The following is a 22,341-nucleotide window of genomic DNA, read 5'->3' on the forward strand; positions in this document are numbered from 1 at the left end:
TGTCCTTCCCAGTGAGCAGGAGCTGCTTCTGGAGGCTGAGGACTGCTGCCCCATTCCCAACCCCACTGTCAATGCCCATATCCCCAGCAAGGAATCCCCTCGAATTCCTAACTCTTGGCCCCGGTATCTGGCATTGGAGTAACCAGCTGATGGTTTGCTCTCCCAGAGAGTGGCTGAAATCTTTTTGCATCTCTCCCTAGTCAGCCTCTGTTTCCATGGATCCTTCCTGGCTCCAGGGCAGCCAGGGCAGCCAAGGGCCATGGTCTGGTGTTTGTGTGTCTGGAGATCCAGGGCTGCCCTGTTCCCCTCCCTGGATGTGGAGCAGGGGCAGGATGGGCCCAGCTGTGTCACACAGAGCTGGTGCTGGGGTTCCTTCCCTTGGCTTGAACCTCAGGACACTCCCTCCCTCCTGAACTCGCTCAGGCTGAAGTCTCAGACTGTTGGAGGTGACAACCTTCAGAGGGACCTGCCTGTGTTTGCCCACCTTGTCAGCCACGACTGCACTGCTTTGGGACGGGGCAAATCCCTGGGGGTCTCCCTAAAGAGTTGGTGAACCTTAGGAAAACCTGGGAAGCTCTTCTTGGGAAGCACCACCAGGAGGATTGTAGCTTCACAAGGATGTTCAGGACACTGAGGAATTGTTGGAATCAGGGAGAGCACACCTATGACAGAGGCACAGGTGGGGCAGGTGCTATTCTTGTGTGTCCTCTGCTGAAAACATCTTGGAGGACAAAAGGCAAAAAAAGTGAAATTGGGAATTGTCTCCATCCCCAAAGCAGAGGGATGGCCCAGCACAGAGCTGCAATGCCTGACAAAGATCAAGGCCAGGATTTTACAGCACTACCCAGAAAGCCCCCACAGAGCACAGTGACTGCAGCCCAAACCCACCTGTCAGGATTCCAGCAGGGACAGGAGCATGGCACAGCTGGGAAACTGATGGGGAGACCTGGAAAGGCTTTGCTATGGCCAGCAACTGTTCACCAGCCAGTTATCCCAGCCAAACCAGTACAACAGCACTGAGATCCCCTGTTCCTGTCCTGTGTCCCCGCCTCTCCCCCACACCACAGCTACTGAGGGAGTCTGGCAAGTGGAGGGCTCTGGGAAATTTGGAAGGGAGATGTAAATATGGGGAGAACAGGCTCCTCTTTTATCCCCTGTGACCACCACAACACCTCCCTGTGGTCCCAGCCTGGGGAGAATGGCCAGGTCAGAAACTGATTTGGAACCTGACTGTGGAAGAAATCCCAAGGAGAGGATGACAGGAAAATCAGAAATTTCCCAGGGTGCTCACAGTCCTGCCCAGGGAGAGGAAGGGACCAGTCCAGGACAGATCAACTAAACCTCAGACCCCCCCTGATCACTTCTCTAACCCATCTCTCCATCATACACCAAACTGGGAATTTGGGGATTTTCCATGTTCCAGAGAGGTGCAGATCTGGAAAAAGGAGCATATCAGTGCAGAGTTCATGAACCCACAGCTGGGAACATCTGGAATGTCCCCTTAGGTGTCCAGGGGCTGGAAATGTCCCTGGGCCCCTCCAGGATCAATGCTCCTCCGTTCTCCAACAAAGGAGGCACAAAGCACCAACAGGGAAAAGGAAAATCTTCCAGGTCACTGCTGGCTCTGCAGGAAAATCCAATGCAAACAGTCAAGTCAGGTGCCTGAAGGATTTTCTGACCTGTGCCACAACAGGTCCCTTCTGTGAGGTCAGTGTCCCGTGAGGAGGGAACATGTCCTGGAAATGTCACGGAATGTCAGTGGAGAATGGAGGCACTGGCAGCTCGTGGCAGCCCTGGCAGGGACTGTCACTGATCTGTGTCCTCGGGGTGACCCTGACAGGGGCCTCTGAGCTGGGACAGGATCATCCTGGAAACAAAACCAGGGATCCTTGGGATTCTCTATGGCTCAGGCAAACCTTCTACTGACTTCAGAACACAAATCAAGTTTTCACCTCAGCCTGTGATGCTCAGCTTGGGTCTTGAAAATGTTTCTCCACACACCATCGTAGGCAGAACACAAAACCAGAGCACTCTTTCCTGTCCCATGGGCTGCTGGAGGGGTTTGGAAGTGGATGGCAATTGGGAAGAAGGAGTGCAGAAGGACTGCTGCCCCATTCCCAACCCCACTGTCAATGCCCATATCCCCAGCAAGGAATCCCCAGCTGGGCTCCACACTGCCACCACCCCAGCACTGCCACAAGGCTGGCCCCGGTGTCCCAGTGCCACCATTGCCCAGTGCTCCCCAGGGTACCTGCAGGGACTGGAGATCCCGGTCCCCCAGCTGCTGCCATGGCCCCTGACCCCGCTGTGCTCCCCCTGCCCCTTCTCCCTGATCCCGGGGTGCTGCTGCCCCAGGAAGAGGGGTCAGTGCAGCCCCAATGAGCCCAGGGGCTGCAGTGGGAACAGGGACAATCCTGCTCTGACACTCCAGGTTTGGGGCTGGGCTCAGCTCCGGGGTGTCCTGCAAGGAACGCTCTGGGAGGGGAGGGGTCCCGGGAGATGGGGGGTGTGGGGCTGGGGGCTGTTGGAGGATGGATTGTGTTGGAGTGGGGGTGTCCCCACAGGGTCCCCAGCTGCCTTTGGATCCCTGCCTGCCCCCCGTGGCCCCCCGGGTGCCCGGTCCCCTCCAGGGGCAGCTGCCCCGTGCAGGAAGCTGCAGGGATGCGGGGAGCGGGGCTGGATCCGTGCCACAGGCGGGATGGACTCTGTGCCAGGGCTGGGCTTGTGGCCAGGGCTGGGGGCTGTGCCAAGCCGGGCTTTGGCCTGGGGGCTGTCAGGGAGGGCGCAGGGAGGAGTCCCGGCAGGGATAAAGGTGCTCCTGCCCTGCTGCAGCCTCAGCCAGCGCTGCCCAGTGCGAGAGGAAGATGAAGGTGGCTGTGCTCAGCGTGGCCCTGCTCTTCTCCATCCTGCTGTGCCCCCGGGCAGACGCTTGGCCTGGCAGACGATGCTCTCTGTATCTCGGACGGAGTTTGATTTGTCAGCACGACCCCGGCTCCGGGGCAGGATTCCCTCCTCTTGGTGAGCAGGAGATCCTTTGGGTTTGGATCTCTGGGATTTTCCTCCTTGGTTCGGGGGCAGCGGTGGGCTGGGGGATTTGGGGACCCCCTTGTCTCCCTCCTGCCCCATAAGGCCCAGTCCTGAGCTCCCCTTGCCACGGCCCCCCTGGACGTGGACACAGGGGGTGGTTCCATCATCGTGGTGAGTTCTGGAAATGGAAGGGCACTCACTGGGGAAACTGGGAACCAGTTTGTGCACCCTAATCCTTAGTGGGTTAGGGACACCTCACTGGGACTGGGGACATCTCACTGGGTTCTGGGGACACCTCACTGTGGGAACTGGGAACCAGTTTGTGCACACCATCCCTTACTGGGGCTGGGCACACCCCACTGATGTGTCCCTGTCTCTCCACAGGGGGAAGCCACAGCCAGGAAGAGCAAGGTGAGTACTGGGAATTCTGGGCCCAGACCTCCTCCCTCAGGGCTCCCTCCATTGCACCCCAGTGCTCCCCAGTAAATCCCAGTGCTTCCCTGAGAGGCACCCCATGGTATTCCCACCCACCCCAGTGCACCCCAGTTGTTCCCAGAGAGGTCCCCACTGCAATCCGAGTTATCCCAGATACCCCAGTAACCCCACAGTGCCTCATTCCCCGTCCATTTCCCACCCTCTTTTCCCCTTGCCCTTTCCAATTCCCATGTATGGGATATCCCCAAATCCCCTTCTCGTCCCCTCACTCCCAAAGCCCCGCCCAAATCCCTCAGGTTTTGCTCCTGTCCCATTTTCTCCTGCCACCCCCCCCACCCCATGCTTGAGGCTCCGTGTCCCTCTCATTGGAATTCCTTCTTCTTTCTTCCTCCTCCTCCTTCCCCCCCACCCCCACCTCCAGCCTTTCCCCACTCTTGTTCCAATCCCGTGGGGTCCCCAATTCCCCCTTTTCACCATCACTGAGAGCCCCATTTCACCCCAACCCTCCCATCCCTGACTGGGACAGGGGACACCTCACTGGCACTGGGGACACCTCACTGGGATTGAGGACACTTCACTGTGGGAACGGGGAACCAGTTTGTGCACACCATCCCTTACTGGGGCTGGGCACACCCCACTGATGTGTCCCTGTCTCTCCACAGGGGGAAGCCACAGCCAGGAAGAGCAAGGTGAGTACTGGGAATTCTGGGCCCAGACCTCCTCCCTCAGGGCTCCCTCCATTGCACCCCAGTGCTCCCCAGTAAATCCCAGTGCTTCCCTGAGAGGCACCCAATTGTATTCCCACCCACCCCAGTGCACCCCAGTGCACCCCAGTTGTTCCCAGAGAGGGAACCATTGCAATCCCCGTTATCCCAGATACCCCAGTAACCCCACAGTGTCTCATTCCCCGTCCATTTCCCACCCTCTTTCCCCCTTGCCCTTTCCCATTCCCACGTATGGGATGTCCCCAAATCCCCTTCTTGTCCTCTCGCTCCCAAAGCCCCGCCCAAATCCCTCAGGTTTTGTCCCTGTCCCACTTTCTCCTGCCACCCCCCCACCCCATGCTTGAGGCTCCGTGTCCCTCTCATTGGAATTCCTTCTTCTTTCTTCTTCCTCATCCTCCTCCTTCCCCCCACACCCCCCAACACCTCTGGCCTTTCCCCACCCCTGTCCCAATCCCGTGGGGTCCCCAGTTCCCCCATTTCACCATCACTGAGGGCCCCATTTCACCCCAACCCTCCCATCCCTGACTGGGACTGGGGACATCTCACTGGGTTCTGGGAACAGGTCACTGGAATTGCAGACACCACACTGGGATTGGGGACACCTGACTGAGACTGGAGACACCTCACGGGCACTGAGGACACCTCACTGAGTTCTGGGGACACCTCACTGTGATTGAGGACACTTCAATGGGTTCTGGGGACACAGCACTGGGACTGGGGACACCTCACTGTGGGAACGGGGAACCAGTTTGTGCACACCATCCCTTACTGGGGCTGGGCACACCCCGCTGATGTGTCCCTGTCTCTCCACAGGGGGAAGCCACAGCCAGGAAGAGCAAGGTGAGTACTGGGAATTCTGGGCCCAGACCTCCTCCCTCAGGGCTCCCTCCATTGCCCCCCAGTGCTCCCCAGTAAATCCCAGTGCTTCCCTGAGAGGCACCCAATTGTATTCCCACCCACTCCAGTGCACCCCAGTTGTTCCCAGAGAGGTCCCCATTGCAATCCGAGTTATCCCAGATACCCCAGTAACCCCACAGTGCCTCACTCCCATCCATTTCCCACCCTCTTTTCCCCTTGCCCTTTCCAATTCCCATGTATGGGATATCCCCAAATCCCCTTCTCGTCCCCTCACTCCCAATGCCCCGCCCAAATCCCTCAGGTTTTGTTCCTGTCCCATTTTCTCCTGCCACCCCCCCACCCCATGCTTGAGGCTCCGTGTCCCTCTCATTGTAATTCCTTCTTCTTTCTTCCTCCTCCTCCTTCCCCCCCACCCCCACCTCCAGCCTTTCCCCACTCTTGTCCCAATCCCGTGGGGTCCCCAATTCCCCCATTTCACCATCACTGAGAGCCCCATTTCACCCCAACCCTCCCATCCCTGACTGGGACAGGGGACACCTCACTGGCACTAGGGACACCTCACTGGGATTGAGGACACTTCACTGTGGGAACTGGGAACCAGTTTGTGCACACCATCCCTTACTGGGGCTGGGCACACCCCGCTGATGTGTCCCTGTCTCTCCACAGGGGGAAGCCACAGCCAGGAGGAGCAAGGTGAGTACTGGGAATTCTGGGCCCAGACCTCCTCCCTCAGGGCTCCCTCCATTGCCCCCCAGTGCTCCCCAGTAAATCCCAGTGCTTCCCTGAGAGGCACCCAATTTTATTCCCACCCACCCCAGTGCACCCCAGTTGTTCCCAGAGAGGGAACCATTGCAATCCCAGTGCACCCCAGTACAACCCAAAGAGGGCCCCATTGCAATCCCCGTTATCCCAGTTACCCCAGTAACCCCACAGTGCCTCATTCCCCGTCCATTTCCCACCCTCTTTCCCCCTTGCCCTTTCCCATTCCCACGTATGGGATGTCCCCAAATCACTTTCTCATCCCTTCTCTCCCAATGCCCCGCCCAAATCCCTCAGGTTTTGTTCCCTGTCCCATTTTCTCCTGCCACTCCCCCACCCCATGTTTCAGGCTGTGTCCCTCCCATTTAAATTCCTTCTTCTTTCTTCTTCCTCGTCCTCCTCCTTCTCCCCCACCCCTCAACACCTCCAGCCCCAGCCCAGCCTCTGTCCCAATCCCATGGGGTTCCCAATTCCCCCATTTCACCATCACTGTGGGCCCCCCTTCACCCCGACCCTCCCATCCCTGACTGGGACTGGGGACACCTCACTGGGACTGGGGACACCTCACTGGGTTCTGGGAACAGGTCACTGGGGTGGGGACACCTCACTGGCACTGGGAACACCTCACTGGGATTGGGGACACCTCACTGGAGTGGGGACACCTCACTGGCACTGGGAACACCTCAATGGGACTGGGGACACCTCACTGGGACTGGGAACACCTCACTGGGACTGGGGCCACCTCACTGGGATTGGGGACACCTCGCTGGGTTTGGGGACAGCTCACTGTCATTGGGGACACGTCACTGGCTCAGGTGACACCCCAATGACGTCCCTTGGGCTCTCTGCAGGGAACAGTGAGAGCCTTTCCAGTGAAGAGGTCTGAGGTGAGGACCCGGAGCTCTGTGGGGCCCAGACCCTCCCCTGGCACGGCCACGGCCCTTGGGGTCACCCCAGGGTGCCCCAGTGCCTCCCAGTGTCCCCCAGCACCGCCCTAACCCCACCTTTGTCCCCAGCCCGTGGTGGCTGCCCCTCGGGATGCTGTGGTGAGCAATCTCAGGGGGTCTGCAGCCCCCCAAAGGCTCCTGGGGGGCTTTGGGGGGACCCTGCAGCCCCCTGGGGTGGGCAGAGCCCGGGGCCAGCAGAGGGACACCGAGGGGGCTGTCCCTGCTCCGTGTGCAGGGGACAATGGCCAGAGATGTCCCCAGGGCTGTCTTTGTGCCTGGGGGGCTCTGGGGGGCCGGGAGGGGCTCGGGGAGGGTTTGGGGCATCCCGGGGGGAGATCTGGGGCTCACCTGGATCTGAGGAGCCGAGTCCTGTTCCAGGTGAGCCAGGCCCCAATTCCCTGCTCCTGCCGGGGAGGGGAGGGGACAAGGCCGCTCTGCTGTCCCCGGGGGCACGGGGGGGTCACGCTTTGGTCTCTGGCTTTTAGGATGGAGCCGATGGTGACCCCGAGTGCTGCCCCCTCCAGCGGCACGAGGAGATCCCATCCCTGGAGGAGCCCCGAGCCCTGGGAACCCCGGGAATGTCCCTGCAATGATCAATAAACCCTGAGCAGAGTGAGGGGTCCAGGCTTGGGTTCATTTGTGCCACAGCTCCCCGGGGAGAGATTCCCTTGGCATGGGGTCAGGAACTGCAGGAATGGCTCTGGGAGCTTCTATGGGGTCAGGAATGTTCCAGTTGCTTCCATGGGGTCAGGAACTGCTCCAGGAACGCCCATGGGGTCAAAAATGTTCTAGGAGCTCCCCTGAGATCAGGAATGTGCCAGATTCTTCCATGGAGTCAGGGACTGCAGGAACAGCTCTGGGAGCATCCACGAGGTCAGGAATCTTCCAGGACCTTCCATGGAATCAGGCATGTTCCAGACCCTTCCATGGGGTCAGGAATCATTCCAGGAAATCCCATGGGGTCAGGCATGTTCCAGTTGCTTCCATGGGGTCAGGAACTGCTCCGGGAGCTTCCATGCGGTCAGGAATGTTCCAGATCTGTTGGTCACAGAAACCTGGGAGTTTTGGACTTTCTGTGCTTTCTGGCACTGACCCCAGGAGAACCCTGCTTTTGACTGGAGGCCTTGGAGAAGGCTTCCAAATTTGAGTGATGGAGTTAAGGTCACTGGTGTGCAGCTGGAATAGAAGTGTGTGATTTCACATGGTGAAGGGTTTGGAATGTGAAGGTTTTATAATATAGTAATAGATATGAGACAAGATGGAGGATTTGGGGTGTTGTCTCCTTTCTGTCTTCCTTCTTCTTCACGGTTTCAGGTAGTTGTTTCTGGTTAGACTGTTAGTGCTGCACTCTGAGTCAGAGGAGGTTGGTTATTGAGTCAAAAGTATAAATAATATAGGTGTTAGTTCTTAATTGAACTGTTTAGTTTTAAAAGACCTTGTAACTAGCTCAACTCATCTCCATTTTGCTCACTTTTAGCTGTTAGCGAGAAGCGTTGCCGAACTCTCTGTACTTTAGATAAGATTTTTTTAAACAACCAAACCCAAACGCAAGGAAATTCAACTCCTTCATGTTTTTAATCCTGACTTTGAGTAAAAACAAAAGAAAATGAAGACAAACCACCAATTAGGTGGTGCAGTTACCCCATTTACAAGTGACTCCATCACTTCCCTGGGCAGCCCATTCCAGTGCCCAATCACCCTGTGAATAAATTTTTTCTAATGTTCAGGATAAACCTTCCTTTGGTGCAGTTAAGGCTGTGTCCTCTTGTCCTGTCCCTGTTCCCTAAGAGAAGAGCTCAACCCCCACCAGGCTGCACCCTCCTGTCAGGGAGTTGTACAGAGTGATGAGGTCTCCCCTGAGCCTCCTCTTCCCCAGGATAAACATTCCCAGCTCCCTCAGCTGCTCCTCACAGGACTTGTGTTCCACAGCTTCTCCCCTGTTGTTCCACAGCCACTGCTCCTGTTCCAGTGCAGCTGCAACCCCTCCAGTGGTGCTGCTCCCACTCCAGTGCTGCTTGTCTGTGACAATGAGGGGACAGGTGGAACTGTGGGGCCATTGTGACACTGAGGGCACACATGACACTTTGGGGCCATTGTGACATTGAGGGGACATATGGAACCCTGAGGCCATTGTCTCACTGAGGGGACACATGGAACACTGAGGCCATTGTGCCACTGCAGAGCCTCCTGGAAGAGTGGGGCCATTGCAACACTGAGGGGACACGTGGAACTGTGCTGATATTGTGTCACTGTGAGGACACATGAAAGCCTGGGGCCATTGTGTCACTGAGGGAAAACGTGGAACCATGAATGCCATTGTGACACTGAGGGGACACATGGAACCGTGGGGACACTGATTCTGAGGGGACTCATGGAACCCTGGGGCCATTGTGATGTTGAGGAGACACATGGAACTGTGGGGACATTGTGACATTGGGTGGACACAGAGAACTCTGGGGCCATTGTGACACAGAGGGGACAAATGGAACCGTGGGGTCACTGTGACACCTCAGGGCCTCCTGGAACCGTGGGGCCATTGTGACACTTAGGAGACACATGGAACCGTGGGACCATTGTGATATTGAGGGCACACATGGAACCCTGGGGCCAAAGTGACACTGAGGGGACACATGAAACCGTGCGGATATTGTGACACTGAGGGGACACATGAAAGCCTGGGGACATTGTGTCACTGAGGAGAAGCGTGGAACCCTGAGGCCATTGTGACATGAGGGGACACACGGAACCATTTGGTCATTGTGATACAGGAGGGGCTCTTGGAACTGTGGGACCATGATGACACTGAGGGGACACATGGAACTGTGGAGCCATTGTGACATTGGTGGACACATGAACGCCTGCGGCCATTGTGTCACTGAGGGGAAACATGGAATCCTGAGGCCAGTGTCATACTGAGGAGACAAATGGAACCCTGAGGCCATTGTGACATGAGGGGTCACATGGAACCATTGGGCCATTGTGACATGGCAGGGTCTCTTGGAACCGTGGGACCATGGTGATACCGAAGGGACACATGGAACCCTGGGCCATTGTGACACTAATGGGACACGTGGAACTTTGGGGATATTGTAACTTTGAGGGGACACATGGAACTCTGGGGCCCTTGTGATACTGAGGGGACACATGGAACTGTGGGGACATTGTGACATTCAGGGTACACACGGAACTGTGAGACATTGTGACACCTCAGGGCCTCTTGGAACTGTGGGACCATTGTGCCACTGAGGGGACACATGGAACCCTGGGGCCATTGTGACATTGAGGGGACACATGGAACCCTGGGGCCATTGTGACACTCAGGGGTCACATGGAACTGTGTGGACACTGTGACACTCCAGTGTCTTCTGGAATCCAGAGGCCCCTGTGATTCTGCAGGGCCTCATGGAACCAAGGATCCATTGTGATCCTGCAAGGCCTTGTCGTTCTCTGCGACTTCATGGAACTGAGGGGACACTGTGACACTGTGGGGGTCTCTTGAATCCAAGAAGCCATTGTGACACTTTCAGGATTTGGAGAAATAAAGTGACTGTGACACTTTGGAGTCTTGTGGAATCCAGAGGCCCTTATAGTTCTGTGGGGCCTCATGGGACCAAGAATCCTTTGTGATATTTTGGGGCTTCAGGGAATGAAAGGGATTCTGTGACACTGTGGGGTTTCATGGAATCCAGAGGTCCCTATGGTTCTGTGGGGATTTTTGGAACCAAGGAGCCATTGTGATGCCTCAGGGCCTTATGGTGTCCACAGATCATCGTGACATTTTGGGGTCTCCTGGAACGAAGGATCCATTTTGACTTTACAGGGCCTCATGGAGCCAAGGGTGACAACATGAGACCCCACAACAGAAAGGGGGGACCCTCTGTGCTGGTTTTGCACATTTGACATTTTGTGAGGAGTGAAGAAGCCACCCCCGGAAATGATTTTTTTTCACAGGAGCTGCTAAGAGCTTCCTCCATATCTGACAAGATCTAATCAGTGATTAGTTTTGAGAACTGACAACCTGTTAAACCACTGAAAAAGCTGTGCAGCCAGAGCAGCCACACTGTCCTGGCTGGGCCCCTTGAAAATCCTGGCACAGCCCCCCAGAATTCTCCACTATAAACAGCTCTGGCCACCACCAGCAGGGATCATATGATTATCTGCAGGCCTTGGAACAAGATATTATCTCTTTCACTGTACAGATGAGACTTGCAGACCTTCAATTCTCTCTCGAGTGAGAGAACAGGACAGAGTGAAGACACGTAGAGGAAGAACATGTGGACCCCAAGGTTAGAGAAGCAGAATTCAAGTCCCAGATGGGAGGGATTGAGGAGATGCCTGACTCTTGGGCTGAAATCCTCTTGTAAGTCTATGGGAAAGAAAAAGTTGATATGTCAGACTCTATTTCCCTGTAACTTGTTGAAAAGCACGTGGAGGATGAAGTATTCAAATTGTAGACGTGAGCAAAAGCATCCATGCTGAACAAGCAGATAGTGAAGTAGCTTGAACAGAGAGAGATGAGAGTGATGAAGACCCTTTACCCCAGGGAAGAAGAAGAGAACCTCTGTTCCCAGAGACGAAGATGATCTCAGAGACAGATGAAGAGAATCTTTGCTTCTGAACAGCTCATCCTTAAAAGTGTACCCCATTAACCAAAGATTGAACCCTCAAAAACAATTGTGGGGAAAGCTGTGGGTCCAGGGGAGTGACTTTTACACAGTGATGAGATTTCCATTCTCCTGGGCAGCTGATGCACTGTGACTTTGAAGCCACGAGAGAATTGTCTCTTGTGGAGAAGTCTCCATAGCATGACAAGAGAGACTCCTCTCCCTAAGTGAACTGGAAAAAGACTATTTTAGAGGTGGTAAACTGGCTGAATTGTTCCTGCATGTTGTCAGTGTAAAGAAAAGAGGGTGTGGGGGGAGGAGAAGTGTTCTGAAGGTTTTATTCTGATTCTTATAATTCTTTTAGTTCTGTTAATAAAGTTCTTTTATTATACCCTTTAAGGTTTGAGCCTGCTTTGCCTTCTTCCTAAACTTATCTCACAGCAGGAAATGAGTAAATAATTCTAGTGGAAGATTTGGCCAGCACTAAACCTGTAGTAGCCAACAGCTGGCCTGGAGGCCTTCCAGTTATAACTAATCCAAATTGTAATTTTATAATGTAAATAATTCTATAACTACCGTAAGGATATAACTTGAGCAGTCTGGGCTGTTGGGGAGCAGGTCTAGGCCATCTGGGACACGGGCAGCCATTGGCCAGTTAGCCAGGTGGCAACTAATTTAGCCAAGCAGAGCTAACCGTGCAGACTTCAAAGGCTATATAGGGAGAACAGCCCTCAATAAAAGTTGGTTTTTGTTGCACAAGCACAGAGGTTTTTGTCATTGCTTCTGTCTCAACTGCAATGAGTGGTGACCCCGATGTGATAGGCAATAGCCCGGCTGTGGGGATCGTGGTGGAGTTGGAACCCCAGTGGGGGAAGGTGACTGGGAAGAGCTGCCAGCAGTCGAGAGCTGTGGAGGTCCAGACCTTGTAAATAGAAGAACGTGCTGGGGACCCTTGTAAATAGAAGATTCTTACAAAAAGAAGAAGCAGATGGAGATACAGGAATGTGATTTTCCAGAGAAGAAATAGAAGGGGATCAGAGCCATGGACTGGACACAGCTGCAAGAGCTGCAGCAGAGACACCATGGGCAACGTCCACCAGGGAAGTGGCCGGTCAAAATTGGATGTTTCTGCCACTCCTTCCCAGTCAGCCTCATCTCAGCCTCCAGCAGAGTCAATTCCTGCAATCCTCCCATCACCCTGGCAATGGAAACAGGATCTGTCCCCACATGTCCCAATGGCATTAAGGTACACTGTGCACCAGGATCAACTAACACTCTATATTTCTGTGGCTCTGGTATTCCAGGACATCAGATCCACACCACTCAAAAGACCCAGCTTTCCTGTGCCTCTCCCTGGCTAGAGGCAAGGCCCCTCTAGCCCTGGTTATTATTTCCTTCCTGGGCATACATACCAGAGGTTCCGTCAAGCGGATCCGACAGATCATCCTCCCTTCTGTAATACCCAACACCTCGGTCATGGGAGGTTGAAGCATCCTTCACTTTAGTGGAGCTCCCTCAGTTAGTGTTTCCCTCCTTGAATTGACACACCCGTGCTGCCAGGACACAAGTGGGTTTCCCATCCCACCTTCTCATGTCTTCCCCATGGCCACGCAGAAAGAACCGCAGGCAGCTCATGGGGTGTATACTCTCTCTAGCTGGGGGATGTTGGGTTCTGACTTTGGGGCCTGTGACTTGCACAAGTGCCATATGGGAAACTGTTCCTCCTCACCTCTTCTCTCATCTCCTCCTGGAGGCTCTTAATCACAGCACAGACATGAGCCTGCATCAGGCCATTGATCATACTCCTGTAGTTCCTAAGCTTGTTGGCGACAGAATCCACTGTTTCTCGGCTGTTACCGGCATTAATTGTTGCAATCAAGGTGCTATAGTGAAATGGCTCTAGGTTTGCCAGATTCCACAGCATCTGCCCTGTGCACCTGGCCTTGTCAGGGTCATTGTCATGCTGTCTATCCCTCCCAAAGATCACCTCCAGCACTGCCACTTCTCTCAGCTGTTGGATCCCTTCCTCAAGGGTGCTCCAGCGCATTCTCTCTCTGTGGACAAACATCTCTCTTACACTCATTAAAAGTCGCTCCCAGAGGGAAAGGGATCTGAGTCCTGGGTCAAGGGTCCCAAATTCCTTGCCTCAGTACCATCCAGTTGCAAACCTGCACCCATAGGGCCTCAGACCCAAAGTAACCAGGTTGTATAAGCCTCCCAGCCTTCCCCTGTTCAGTTGTGTAGACTGTTAGTAGCAAGTTCTCAGATCTCGTTGTTCCTATTGCTTACTTTTCGCTGCAGGAATTATAATATCGTTAATTGCTCTTTCCCGTTGGATCTCTCCCTCAGACCCTGCCTTAATCCCTCCCTGCACCCAAGTGTATAAATATCCCTACCCTACCCTGGACCCTGCTTTTTTCCAGTTCATTCCCAGTACAGTGCACGCCTTCCTGTTTGTTGTTTTCACCTCATTAAAATTCTTTTTCCAAACAATTGGATCAAAGCCGTCTCTCTCCATAAAAGTCGTTAGATCCATTTCCCAGGGAAAACACCGGTCAGATTGTCCGGGCTTGGACCGGGGGGTTTCGAGCCGAGCAAAAACCCACGGTGCACAGAGAGAGCCGCGGAAAACCCGAGCAGCGAGGCTTCAAAACGCCCGCGGAATGAACAAGGAGCCTCTCCCCGCCCCGGCCCCGCACACATCCCCTCCCGGGCTGCCGGGGTTTAGATACAATAACCATTCTTTGGGCACAAAGCAGAAGATCATGGAATTACCATCACAATAACTCACTGCAAGAGAATCGTGTATACAATAATCACATGTATCTATCTATCTATAAAAGCATGTACTGAACTCTGGATCCAGCAATGTGCTCTAGGACAGGAGTGGAGAGGCTGAACGGAAACCAGGAGAGATGGGGAATGTACGGACACAGCAAACCCTCCAAGGGCTTTAAACTCATTCCCAGCTTTTCCATGTTTCAAGGGCATTGACTGCTGGATTTGAATGAACTGAGATGTCACTGTGAAAAGCAGAGTAGTCTGGAACCAGGCACTGCTGCTGGAGTCAAAGTCTGGTCTTGTCACATCTCAGATTTGAAAAGATATTGAATAAAAAATTCCATTTCCCACTACCTTTCCCGGCACATACCTCTTCGCACATTACAAAATACAACTGAATTATTTCTATAGGGTAAAAAATAAAGTAAAATGAGCATTGAAAATATTCCCTGATAAAAAGTCAAATTGAGAAAATACAAAATAACGAAGTGTGTCTAGAAAAGCCGGCTGTGATTTCTCAGGTATTGGGCTCAGTGTCAGCTCCGAGCCGGGCTCTGTCTCCCAGGTGCCCAAGTGCCCGGGCCAGCTCTGAGCAGCCTCTCCCGGCTCTCCAGCCCGGCTTTGCCCCGGCTCTGCCCCGGGCAGGCACTCGGTGTTTCCGTGGTGCCCCTGCCCCGCTCAGCTCCCCGTGCCCTGCAAAGGCGCCGAGGCTGCGCTCGGTGCCCCTGGGTGTCACTGAGCGAGGCACTGACGAGCCCCGGTGCCCGGGCACAGCCCTGAGGGACACCCCTCGTCCCCGGCCTCCCGCGGGACACGGAGCCACTGCCCACAAGGCCCTGGCACGTCCGGCCCGGCCAATTCCTCCTGCCCCGGCCAGCCCGGGCTGCAGCCCCAGGGCTCTGCAGGCCGGGGCTGGGGCTGCCGGCTCCCACCGTGGCCAAAGCCTCCCAGGGCTCTGGCCACGCCAGGGGCTACAGGGACACGAGGCCGGGGCTGCTCCGGGCCGCTTCCAGGCTGTCCCTCTGCTCTTGGGTGCCGGGGGTGGCCCTTTGTGACACGGGCGTGTGTCAGGGCCCTCGGTGATGCGGGACATTGTGGTGCTGTCATGAATGAGAGCGTTTGAGATCGCTTAAAAATCGGTGACAAGGGCATGAACAAAAGTCAGATTTAATATTAAGTGACAAAGCACAAGTTTGGTGGCAAAATTCACTCTACTGCCTACAGGACAGCTAAGGCACAACAAGGGAAAACAAGCAACAACAAAACCAAACAAAATCCAGGCAACCAAAACAGAAATGAACTGAGAACTCCCTAGGGGAGTGTGGGTGGGTGTAAGTTCATAACTATAACTAAACCTTGCTTACAGGCATAACTTAGATATCCAAGGTACTTCCACATCTAGGAAAGCTGTATTTCTCCCAGATTTGCTATAGTATATGTGCAGGGGCACACACACAGACAGAACAGTCAGTGCAGGCAATTCCCCCCAGAGCTCAGTGAAATCCTCCCTTCAGATGTTTTTGCATCTCCCACTGGGCCGAAGGATGGGGCCTTGAGCAGTGAGGGTATGGGCCCAGGACACGTCGTGTTTCAGCGATCCTCCAGGCACAGCAAAGCCGAGGGTTTGCTGGCTCTGAGAGGCCCCTCAGAGGGAGACTGCTGGTCACAGCCCACGGTGGCCCAGGAGAGCTCAAAGGTCTCCTTTTGGATTTCTGTTGAGAGGGTCACAAGAGAGTGGGCTCCAGTCATAACCATGTTTCATCCCAGCCTCAGTCTGGGTGGGCACTTTCTCTAGGAGTGGGGGAATGCATCCCCACACTGGGATCTCAGGGGTGCCCATGGCCTGAGTGACGCTGGCCCGATGCCAGGCACCCACCAAAGCCAATATGACCCTGCCCCTCCAGCTGCACAGGGGACAGAAAATTTAATAGAGAATTTCTGGGTCAGATTAAGACAGGGAGAGATCGTCCAAAAACAGCAGAACAGGCATCACAGACCCAGCCTGGGAACAGGGAGGAAATTTATTACCAACCAAATAGCTCAAAAACAAGGAGAGTGAAAAGATCTCTCCAATTCCTTCCCCCCACCCAACACGGATCACCAGGGCCCAGCCCAACCGGGGTCATTGGGGATCCTCCAACACCGATCCTCCCATGGGGGATGGAACTGGAGCAGAGCACGAAGCTCTTCCCACACTCGGGGCACTCACAGGGCTTCCCTTAGTGGAGCCTCCGTTGGTGTTGGGTCAAGTGAGAGCTCTGTGAGAAGCTCTTCCCACACTCAGGACACTCGTAGGGCCTCTCCCCAGTGTGGATGCGCCGGTGCCTGATGAGGTTGGAGTTGTGCTTGAATCCCTTCCCGCAGTCGGGGCAGCGGAAGGGCCTCTCATCTGTGTGAATCTGCTCATGTACAAGGAGATTGGAGCTGGTCTGAAACCTCTTCCCACACCTGGGACACTCGTAGGGCCTCTCCCCAGTGTGGATGCGCTGGTGGCTTCTCAGGTTGGAGCTCCGCCCAAAGCTCTTCCCACATTCCAAGCAGGTGTAGGGCCGTTCCCCTGTGTGGATCACCTGGTGTTGTATCAGGTTGGAGCTGTCGCTGAAGCCCTTCCCACATTGCCCACACTCGTAGGGCTTCTCCCCGGTGTGGATCCTCCGGTGCCGGATCAGCTCAGAGATGTAGCTGAAACCCTTCCCACATTCCAAGCACTTGTGGGGCTTCTCCCCTCCAGGAGGCTTCTCCACCAGCTCTGAGCTCTGCCTGGATCTCCGGCCGCCTTCCCGGCTCAGGGAGGGTCTTTCCTCCTCGCAGCTCCTTGGGCTGGGTTTGCAGCTCCTCCTCCTGAGGGATCTATGGGGCTTTTCCTCCTCCTCCATCTGCCCACACCTTCGGAATGACAAATCCTGGTTTGAGGAAAAGAACAAGATGAGAGGTACTTGGGCTGGGGGCTTCTCCTTTCCCAAGATCATCTCAGGAAGTCACTGAGCATCATGTGTCTGTGTGTAAGAACCTCCAAAACACCAAGATTCATCCCTGTGAAAATCGTGGAACCCTCTCCCCTGTCACCAGCAGCATGTGGGGGGAACAACACTCCTGGGACTGGAGGGGAGGCTGCACATACAGGGAATGGTGGAACCTTGTGCTGCTTCCCGTTTCTGCTCATCCTCCTCCTCTGTTTTCGCCAAATTTCCTCACAATCCTCTTCCTCCTACTATTCCTCCTCCTGAACAATCCCACCTTCTTCTCCCACGTGCAGTATTTGACCATTTTGTGGTTCAACCCTGCTTTTCCTTCCCTTCTTTTGCTGCCCCCAGGCCCAGCACCCACTGCCGGCTCCCTCTTCCCCCCAAACCCACAGCATCCCAGCGCAGGGGCAGCGATGGAGCTGGGGCAGCTCGGGCTGGGGCAGCGCTGGGCTCTCGGCCGCTCCCGCCCGCACTCGCTCCCCACTGCAGCCGCTGCCGCCACCACAGCGCGGGGGGGCCCGGCCTTGGCGCTCCCCCCCTCCCACCTCCCCAAATTCCCCTCTAGGGGGGCGCTGGGGCCAGGAGACAGACGAGTGACAGATCAGGGGGGCTGGGAAGAGTCGGCAGCCAGAGAGCACTGAAAATCTCAGCAGTGACTACAGTGGCATCTTCGGGGACTAAACATGGAAGGGCACCCATGGAGGGTAGAAAGGGAAAGCCACGAAGGAATCCCGGAAAAAGGGATGATGATTCCAAAATATCTCTGAAGGGTACCCTGGGAGCATGTTGAGGGAGTTTGCACATTCTCCCTGAGGAAATCAAGGACATGGACACCCAAGGGGGCAATCAAGGAAGTCCAGAAGAGATTCAGACAACAAGGGATGGATGGTGTTGGTGCGCTGGGAAGGGATTGGGTGAAAGACAGTGTGCAGGAATATGGTTCAGGAAAGAAGAAGCAGGAGCAATCTATGTGGGAAAAAAAAAATGAAGGATGGTAAAGAGGAGGAAGAGAAAAATGCTGAGGATGGGGATGTTTTTCAGCGGGATCTCATCCTCAGAAGTTGCCAGCTGCTGCAGATCCTTTGTATCCCCGGTTGCCAGGACAGGCACACAAGGAGGTCAGGATTGCAGGGGGTTTCTCTGTGCTGGGCAGCGGCAGGAGCGGGCGCAGAGGGGCGGCACCGGGAGCACGGGCTGGGGGCCTGTGGGGAGCTGCGGGGCCGGGCCGGGGCTGTGGGGCAGCCGGGGCTCAGCGCCGGGCGCTGCCTGAGCCCAGCACCCCCCGGCAATTGCAGGCCCGGCAGTGGCCCCCGGCCCCCAGGAGGCTGCGGGACGCCCCGGCCGCTGCCCGGCCCCGTGGAGCTGCCGGCCCTGCCCGCCGGGGGGGCCGCGTTTGGACACTGCGGCAGGACAGGCACCGGCTCTGGGATACGGGCTGGCCACGGCAGCCACAGCACAAGGAGCAGCACGAAGGAACAGCTGGGAAATGGGCATTGGACATGCAAGCATCCGGATTAGCTTTTAAGGGTTTTCCTTGGGTCACTGCAGAAAGGAATGATTTAGCAGAAAGCTCAGCAGCTGTCAGAGGATGAGCACCCCCAGGCACTGAGGGGGCTGCAGGAGGGGCAGAAGAAGCCCCTGGAGCACTTGGTCACAAAGGCACAGCAGGGGAATGCAAGAAGGGAGGAGGAAAAGGCCAAGGGGAAGGCAAAGGCCATGGCAGAGTTTCTACAGCCCCTGAGGGATGAACCCCAGGGCCCAAGGGGGCCCCAGCACCCAGGGGCTCTCACATCCTTACACCATCTTCAACCAGGTGCCCTCCTCACACTGACACCATTCAGTCCTTGATGGCAAAGATGCTTTCTGGGGATGCCCACTTACACAGGATGGTAAACTGGATTTTGCCTTTGAGTGGGAACAAGAGGTAGAAGGGAAAATGGAAAAGACATGGACCGTCCTTCTGCAGGGATGCACGGAAGCACCAGCCTTATTGGGACAAATCTTGCAGAAAATATCACAAGAATTTACCCCACCCCCAGGGACTGGGTTAATGCAGGATGTGGATGACTTGCTGCAATCAGGAGGACAAGAAGTGGTAGAAGAAGCCTCTGTGAAATGGCTGAATGTTCAGGCTAAAAAGCATCTTTGATTATTTGAAAAAACAGCGCAAATGGTGGAGAAAAAAGTAAAATATTTCGGACATATTTTGACTCAAGGTTTGTGGTGTATTAACCCAGGGAGGGACCAGGGAATCTCAGAAGCAATATTACCCAGCACTAAAATGGAACTGGGACAATTCTGAGGATTAACAGGGATTTGCAGAACCTGCACTGAGGATTCTCTGTTCCAGCCCGAATATTGTACGACTTTTTAACCCCAGACAGCCCTAGTATTATGGTATGGACATAAGAAAAAGAACAAAACTTGAGAAAATGAAAAAACAAAGTGATTGACGCCACAGCCATGGTTCTACCAGAGTCAGAAAAGAAATTGGAATGGGATGTGGATGTTAAACAGGGCCATGCCAAAGGAATTTGGAATTCCCGGCTGCAGGAGCAGCATGGGAGGGCACCACTGACCCTGCACTGAAGGCAACGCAGCAGCAGCCAGGGCTCCACATCGGGCCAAGCCCCTGGGCCTGCCCACAGATCCTCTGCTGAAATCCTCTGCCTGGGCACCCTCCTTTGGCATCTCCACACACTGGGGCCAATCCTTGCTGCCACTGCTGGAGCTTCGCTGCTTTCTGTGCCTGCACTGCCACAGCTGCTGGGGAAGACAACGGCACAATTCCACTCTGCCCCTCAGTTACACTCACACACTGGGCTGCCGGGGATTCCATGGTTGGAAAATATAAGGAGTGTAATTTTAAAAATCTATTTCTCTACTCAGGCTTCATGTGCCTTTGCATTGGGGAAACGAATTTGAAAGAGATTTCTAAGGAATGTTCCTCCACTCCACAGAGATGAGTTTAATATCTCAATAGACTGGGAATAGCCCAAAAGATACTCACAAAGATAACGACCATTAAGGCCCATCAGGAAACATCAAGGAACACCCACCCGAGACACTGCCCCTGGCATACTTGGAGATGCCTGGTCTGCAAAAGGCTGAGAAGGAAATCCAGGAGTGCGGACCTAATTAATATAGAGGGGAAGAAATTTGGGTCCGATAGGAAATTAAATAGTAACAACTACACAACTTGGAAGCAATGAACATTAAACCAATGGAATTCTATGGGTTCAGACTGTAAAAAGTTAAGGGAAAATCTAATAAAACTCACGTGTCATGGAATGATTTTCTCTGCACACCCGGGCTATTTGTGGATGAAATGATTTCTGCTACACATCCTGGCCAGAATCAAGCAATTCCTTGATTCTCTAACAGTAGAAATGGTGTTGAAGAGTTTTAGTTCTTCCCGCAGTTTTGGTGACAAGACTACACCATTAGAAGGTTTTTTCTTAATAATCCTACTTTTATAAGATTCATTCCAGGCAGAGTCAGGAGAGCAGCTTTAGAAATGCAAATTAACTCTGCTGAAGAAATGTATGGACAATTTACCAAACTATTCTTGCCTGGGGGAGGAATTTTGCAGATTTCCTCTGTCTCCCACTCCAAGCTCTGCCTCCCTGCACAGATGGAATTTGCACAACTAAAGGCAGAGCCCACAGTGAGGATATCTGACTGCAACAGAAATTGGTTAAGCTGCAAAGGGAAACAGCAAACGGAGAATGTTGGGAAAACTTCATGAAAAAAAGCGGGGGGGAAATCATCCCTCTCCCCACTCCAACCTGTGCTGTCACTGTCCAGGTTATATAGGGTGTATTGGGGCACTGGGGTGTTTTTGCAGCCACAAGTTCAGGGAAATGAGTTGGAAATTCGAGTATGTGGCGATTTAATTAGAAATGCAAACTAACACTGCTAGGGCAATGTGTGCAAGATGTACCAAACTCTTCTAGCCTGGGGGAGGAATTGGGCTGATTCCATCTGCCCCTCACCCCAAGCTCTGCCTGCTTGCACAGATGGAATTTGCACAACTAAAGGCAGAGCCCATAGTGAGGATATCTGACTGCAACAGAAATTGGTTAAGCTGCAAAGGGAAACAGCAAACGGAGAATTTTGTGCAACCTTCATGAAAAATAGTGGGGGGGGGGAAGAATCATCCCTCTCTCCAGAGCACTGGGGTGTTTTTGCTAATCCAGAGAAACCAGTTGGGGATCCAAGTATTTGATGATTTCATAAGATTAACGTGGTCAATTGATGCTGCCCTGGCTGCAGGGAGCACCCCAAAACTGGAAAAAAGATGAACAGACACCAGAACAAATCCTACAAAACCATGGACCAGCCCCTGGGAGCCCTAACGAATTCATATCAGGAGACAGAGAAGTCATTTATCATTTCGATGGCATAATTAGATTACACAATGTCCTCCAAATAACACCCAACCAGACAGCTCCAGCTCCTCACCTTCTTCCCGACCAATCCACTCAGATGAGGAATGCAATGTTTCCCGATGGAATGGAATCAGATGATCTATTAACAGAAAGTGGAGAAGTTTGTGGAAAATTAAATGACTCAAACTGCTGTTTGCAAACAGATCACAAAGGAAAAGTGGTGAAACAGATAACAAAGGAAGTGAGAAAGTAGCTCATATTCCGGTCAAATGTGGAAAGGAAGGGAATGGGACACGTTTTCGTGGTTTCCTGGCAGACCATGGCTTAAACGAATGCTGCTCCTCCTCTGATGTGCTGCAGAAACTCTCAGCTTTTTACCATGCACGACATCTTGCGTCAAACAGGATGCAGGAAAAGAGATTGAGTCAATGGAAATTAAAAGTTTGAAAAGGCAATTCTTGAGAAAATGAGAGAAGGAGGGATTGAAAGCAGTAAGATTAATATCGTAGTAGGGGTGCATATTAAGGGGGACATGCAGTAGGTGGATTGGGAAGTCTCAACCCTCCATGTACCTCGGCTAGTAGGGAAGGGGAGAGGGAGGTGCAGACGGGAAAATGAGGATAAAAAGGAGGCGGCGCTTTAGAGACCGCATGGCAAATGCCGCATGGCCTCTCTCTTTGTTCATCAATAAAGTCACTTTTACAGGACTCCTCTGTCTCCTGCGGGCACACAAACCTCTGGCCACGGGAATTTTCCCGCACAGCCCCGGGCACAGGGCAGACACCTCTGTGCCACCCACAGCAACCGGGACGAGCCAGCGCTGCTCCGGCACCGGCTCCTGCCGAGGC

General features: G+C 54.0%; 1 protein-coding gene across 1 annotated transcript; it reads left to right on the forward strand.

Moving 5' to 3' along the window:
- The first annotated feature begins 2,841 nt into the window (after positions 1 to 2,841).
- LOC148218189 (uncharacterized) lies at positions 2,842 to 7,344 on the forward strand. Its single transcript, XM_088157922.1, has 5 exons — positions 2,842 to 3,018; positions 3,412 to 3,438; positions 4,125 to 4,151; positions 5,001 to 5,098; positions 7,237 to 7,344. The coding sequence occupies exons 1-5, from the start codon at positions 2,865 to 2,867 to the stop codon at positions 7,342 to 7,344; spliced, it is 414 nt and encodes a 137-aa protein (XP_088014048.1). The 5' UTR covers positions 2,842 to 2,864.
- Positions 7,345 to 22,341: the final 14,997 nt, after the last annotated feature.

Source organism: Sturnus vulgaris, unplaced genomic scaffold (assembly GCF_052056855.1).
Source record: "Sturnus vulgaris isolate bStuVul1 unplaced genomic scaffold, bStuVul1.hap1 Scaffold_194, whole genome shotgun sequence".
In the NCBI taxonomy this organism is placed as follows: Eukaryota; Metazoa; Chordata; class Aves; order Passeriformes; family Sturnidae; genus Sturnus; species Sturnus vulgaris.

Excerpts from the sequence above, each read along its gene's own strand:
- LOC148218189 (XM_088157922.1), top strand. The coding sequence starts at position 2,865 with ATGAAGGTGGCTGTGCTCAGCGTGGCCCTGCTCTTCTCCATCCTGCTG. Across the intron at positions 3,019-3,411 it reads GGCAGGATTCCCTCCTCTTG|GGGGAAGCCACAGCCAGGAA; the intron begins GTGAGCAGGAGA and ends GTCTCTCCACAG. Across the intron at positions 3,439-4,124 it reads CCACAGCCAGGAAGAGCAAG|GGGGAAGCCACAGCCAGGAA; the intron begins GTGAGTACTGGG and ends GTCTCTCCACAG.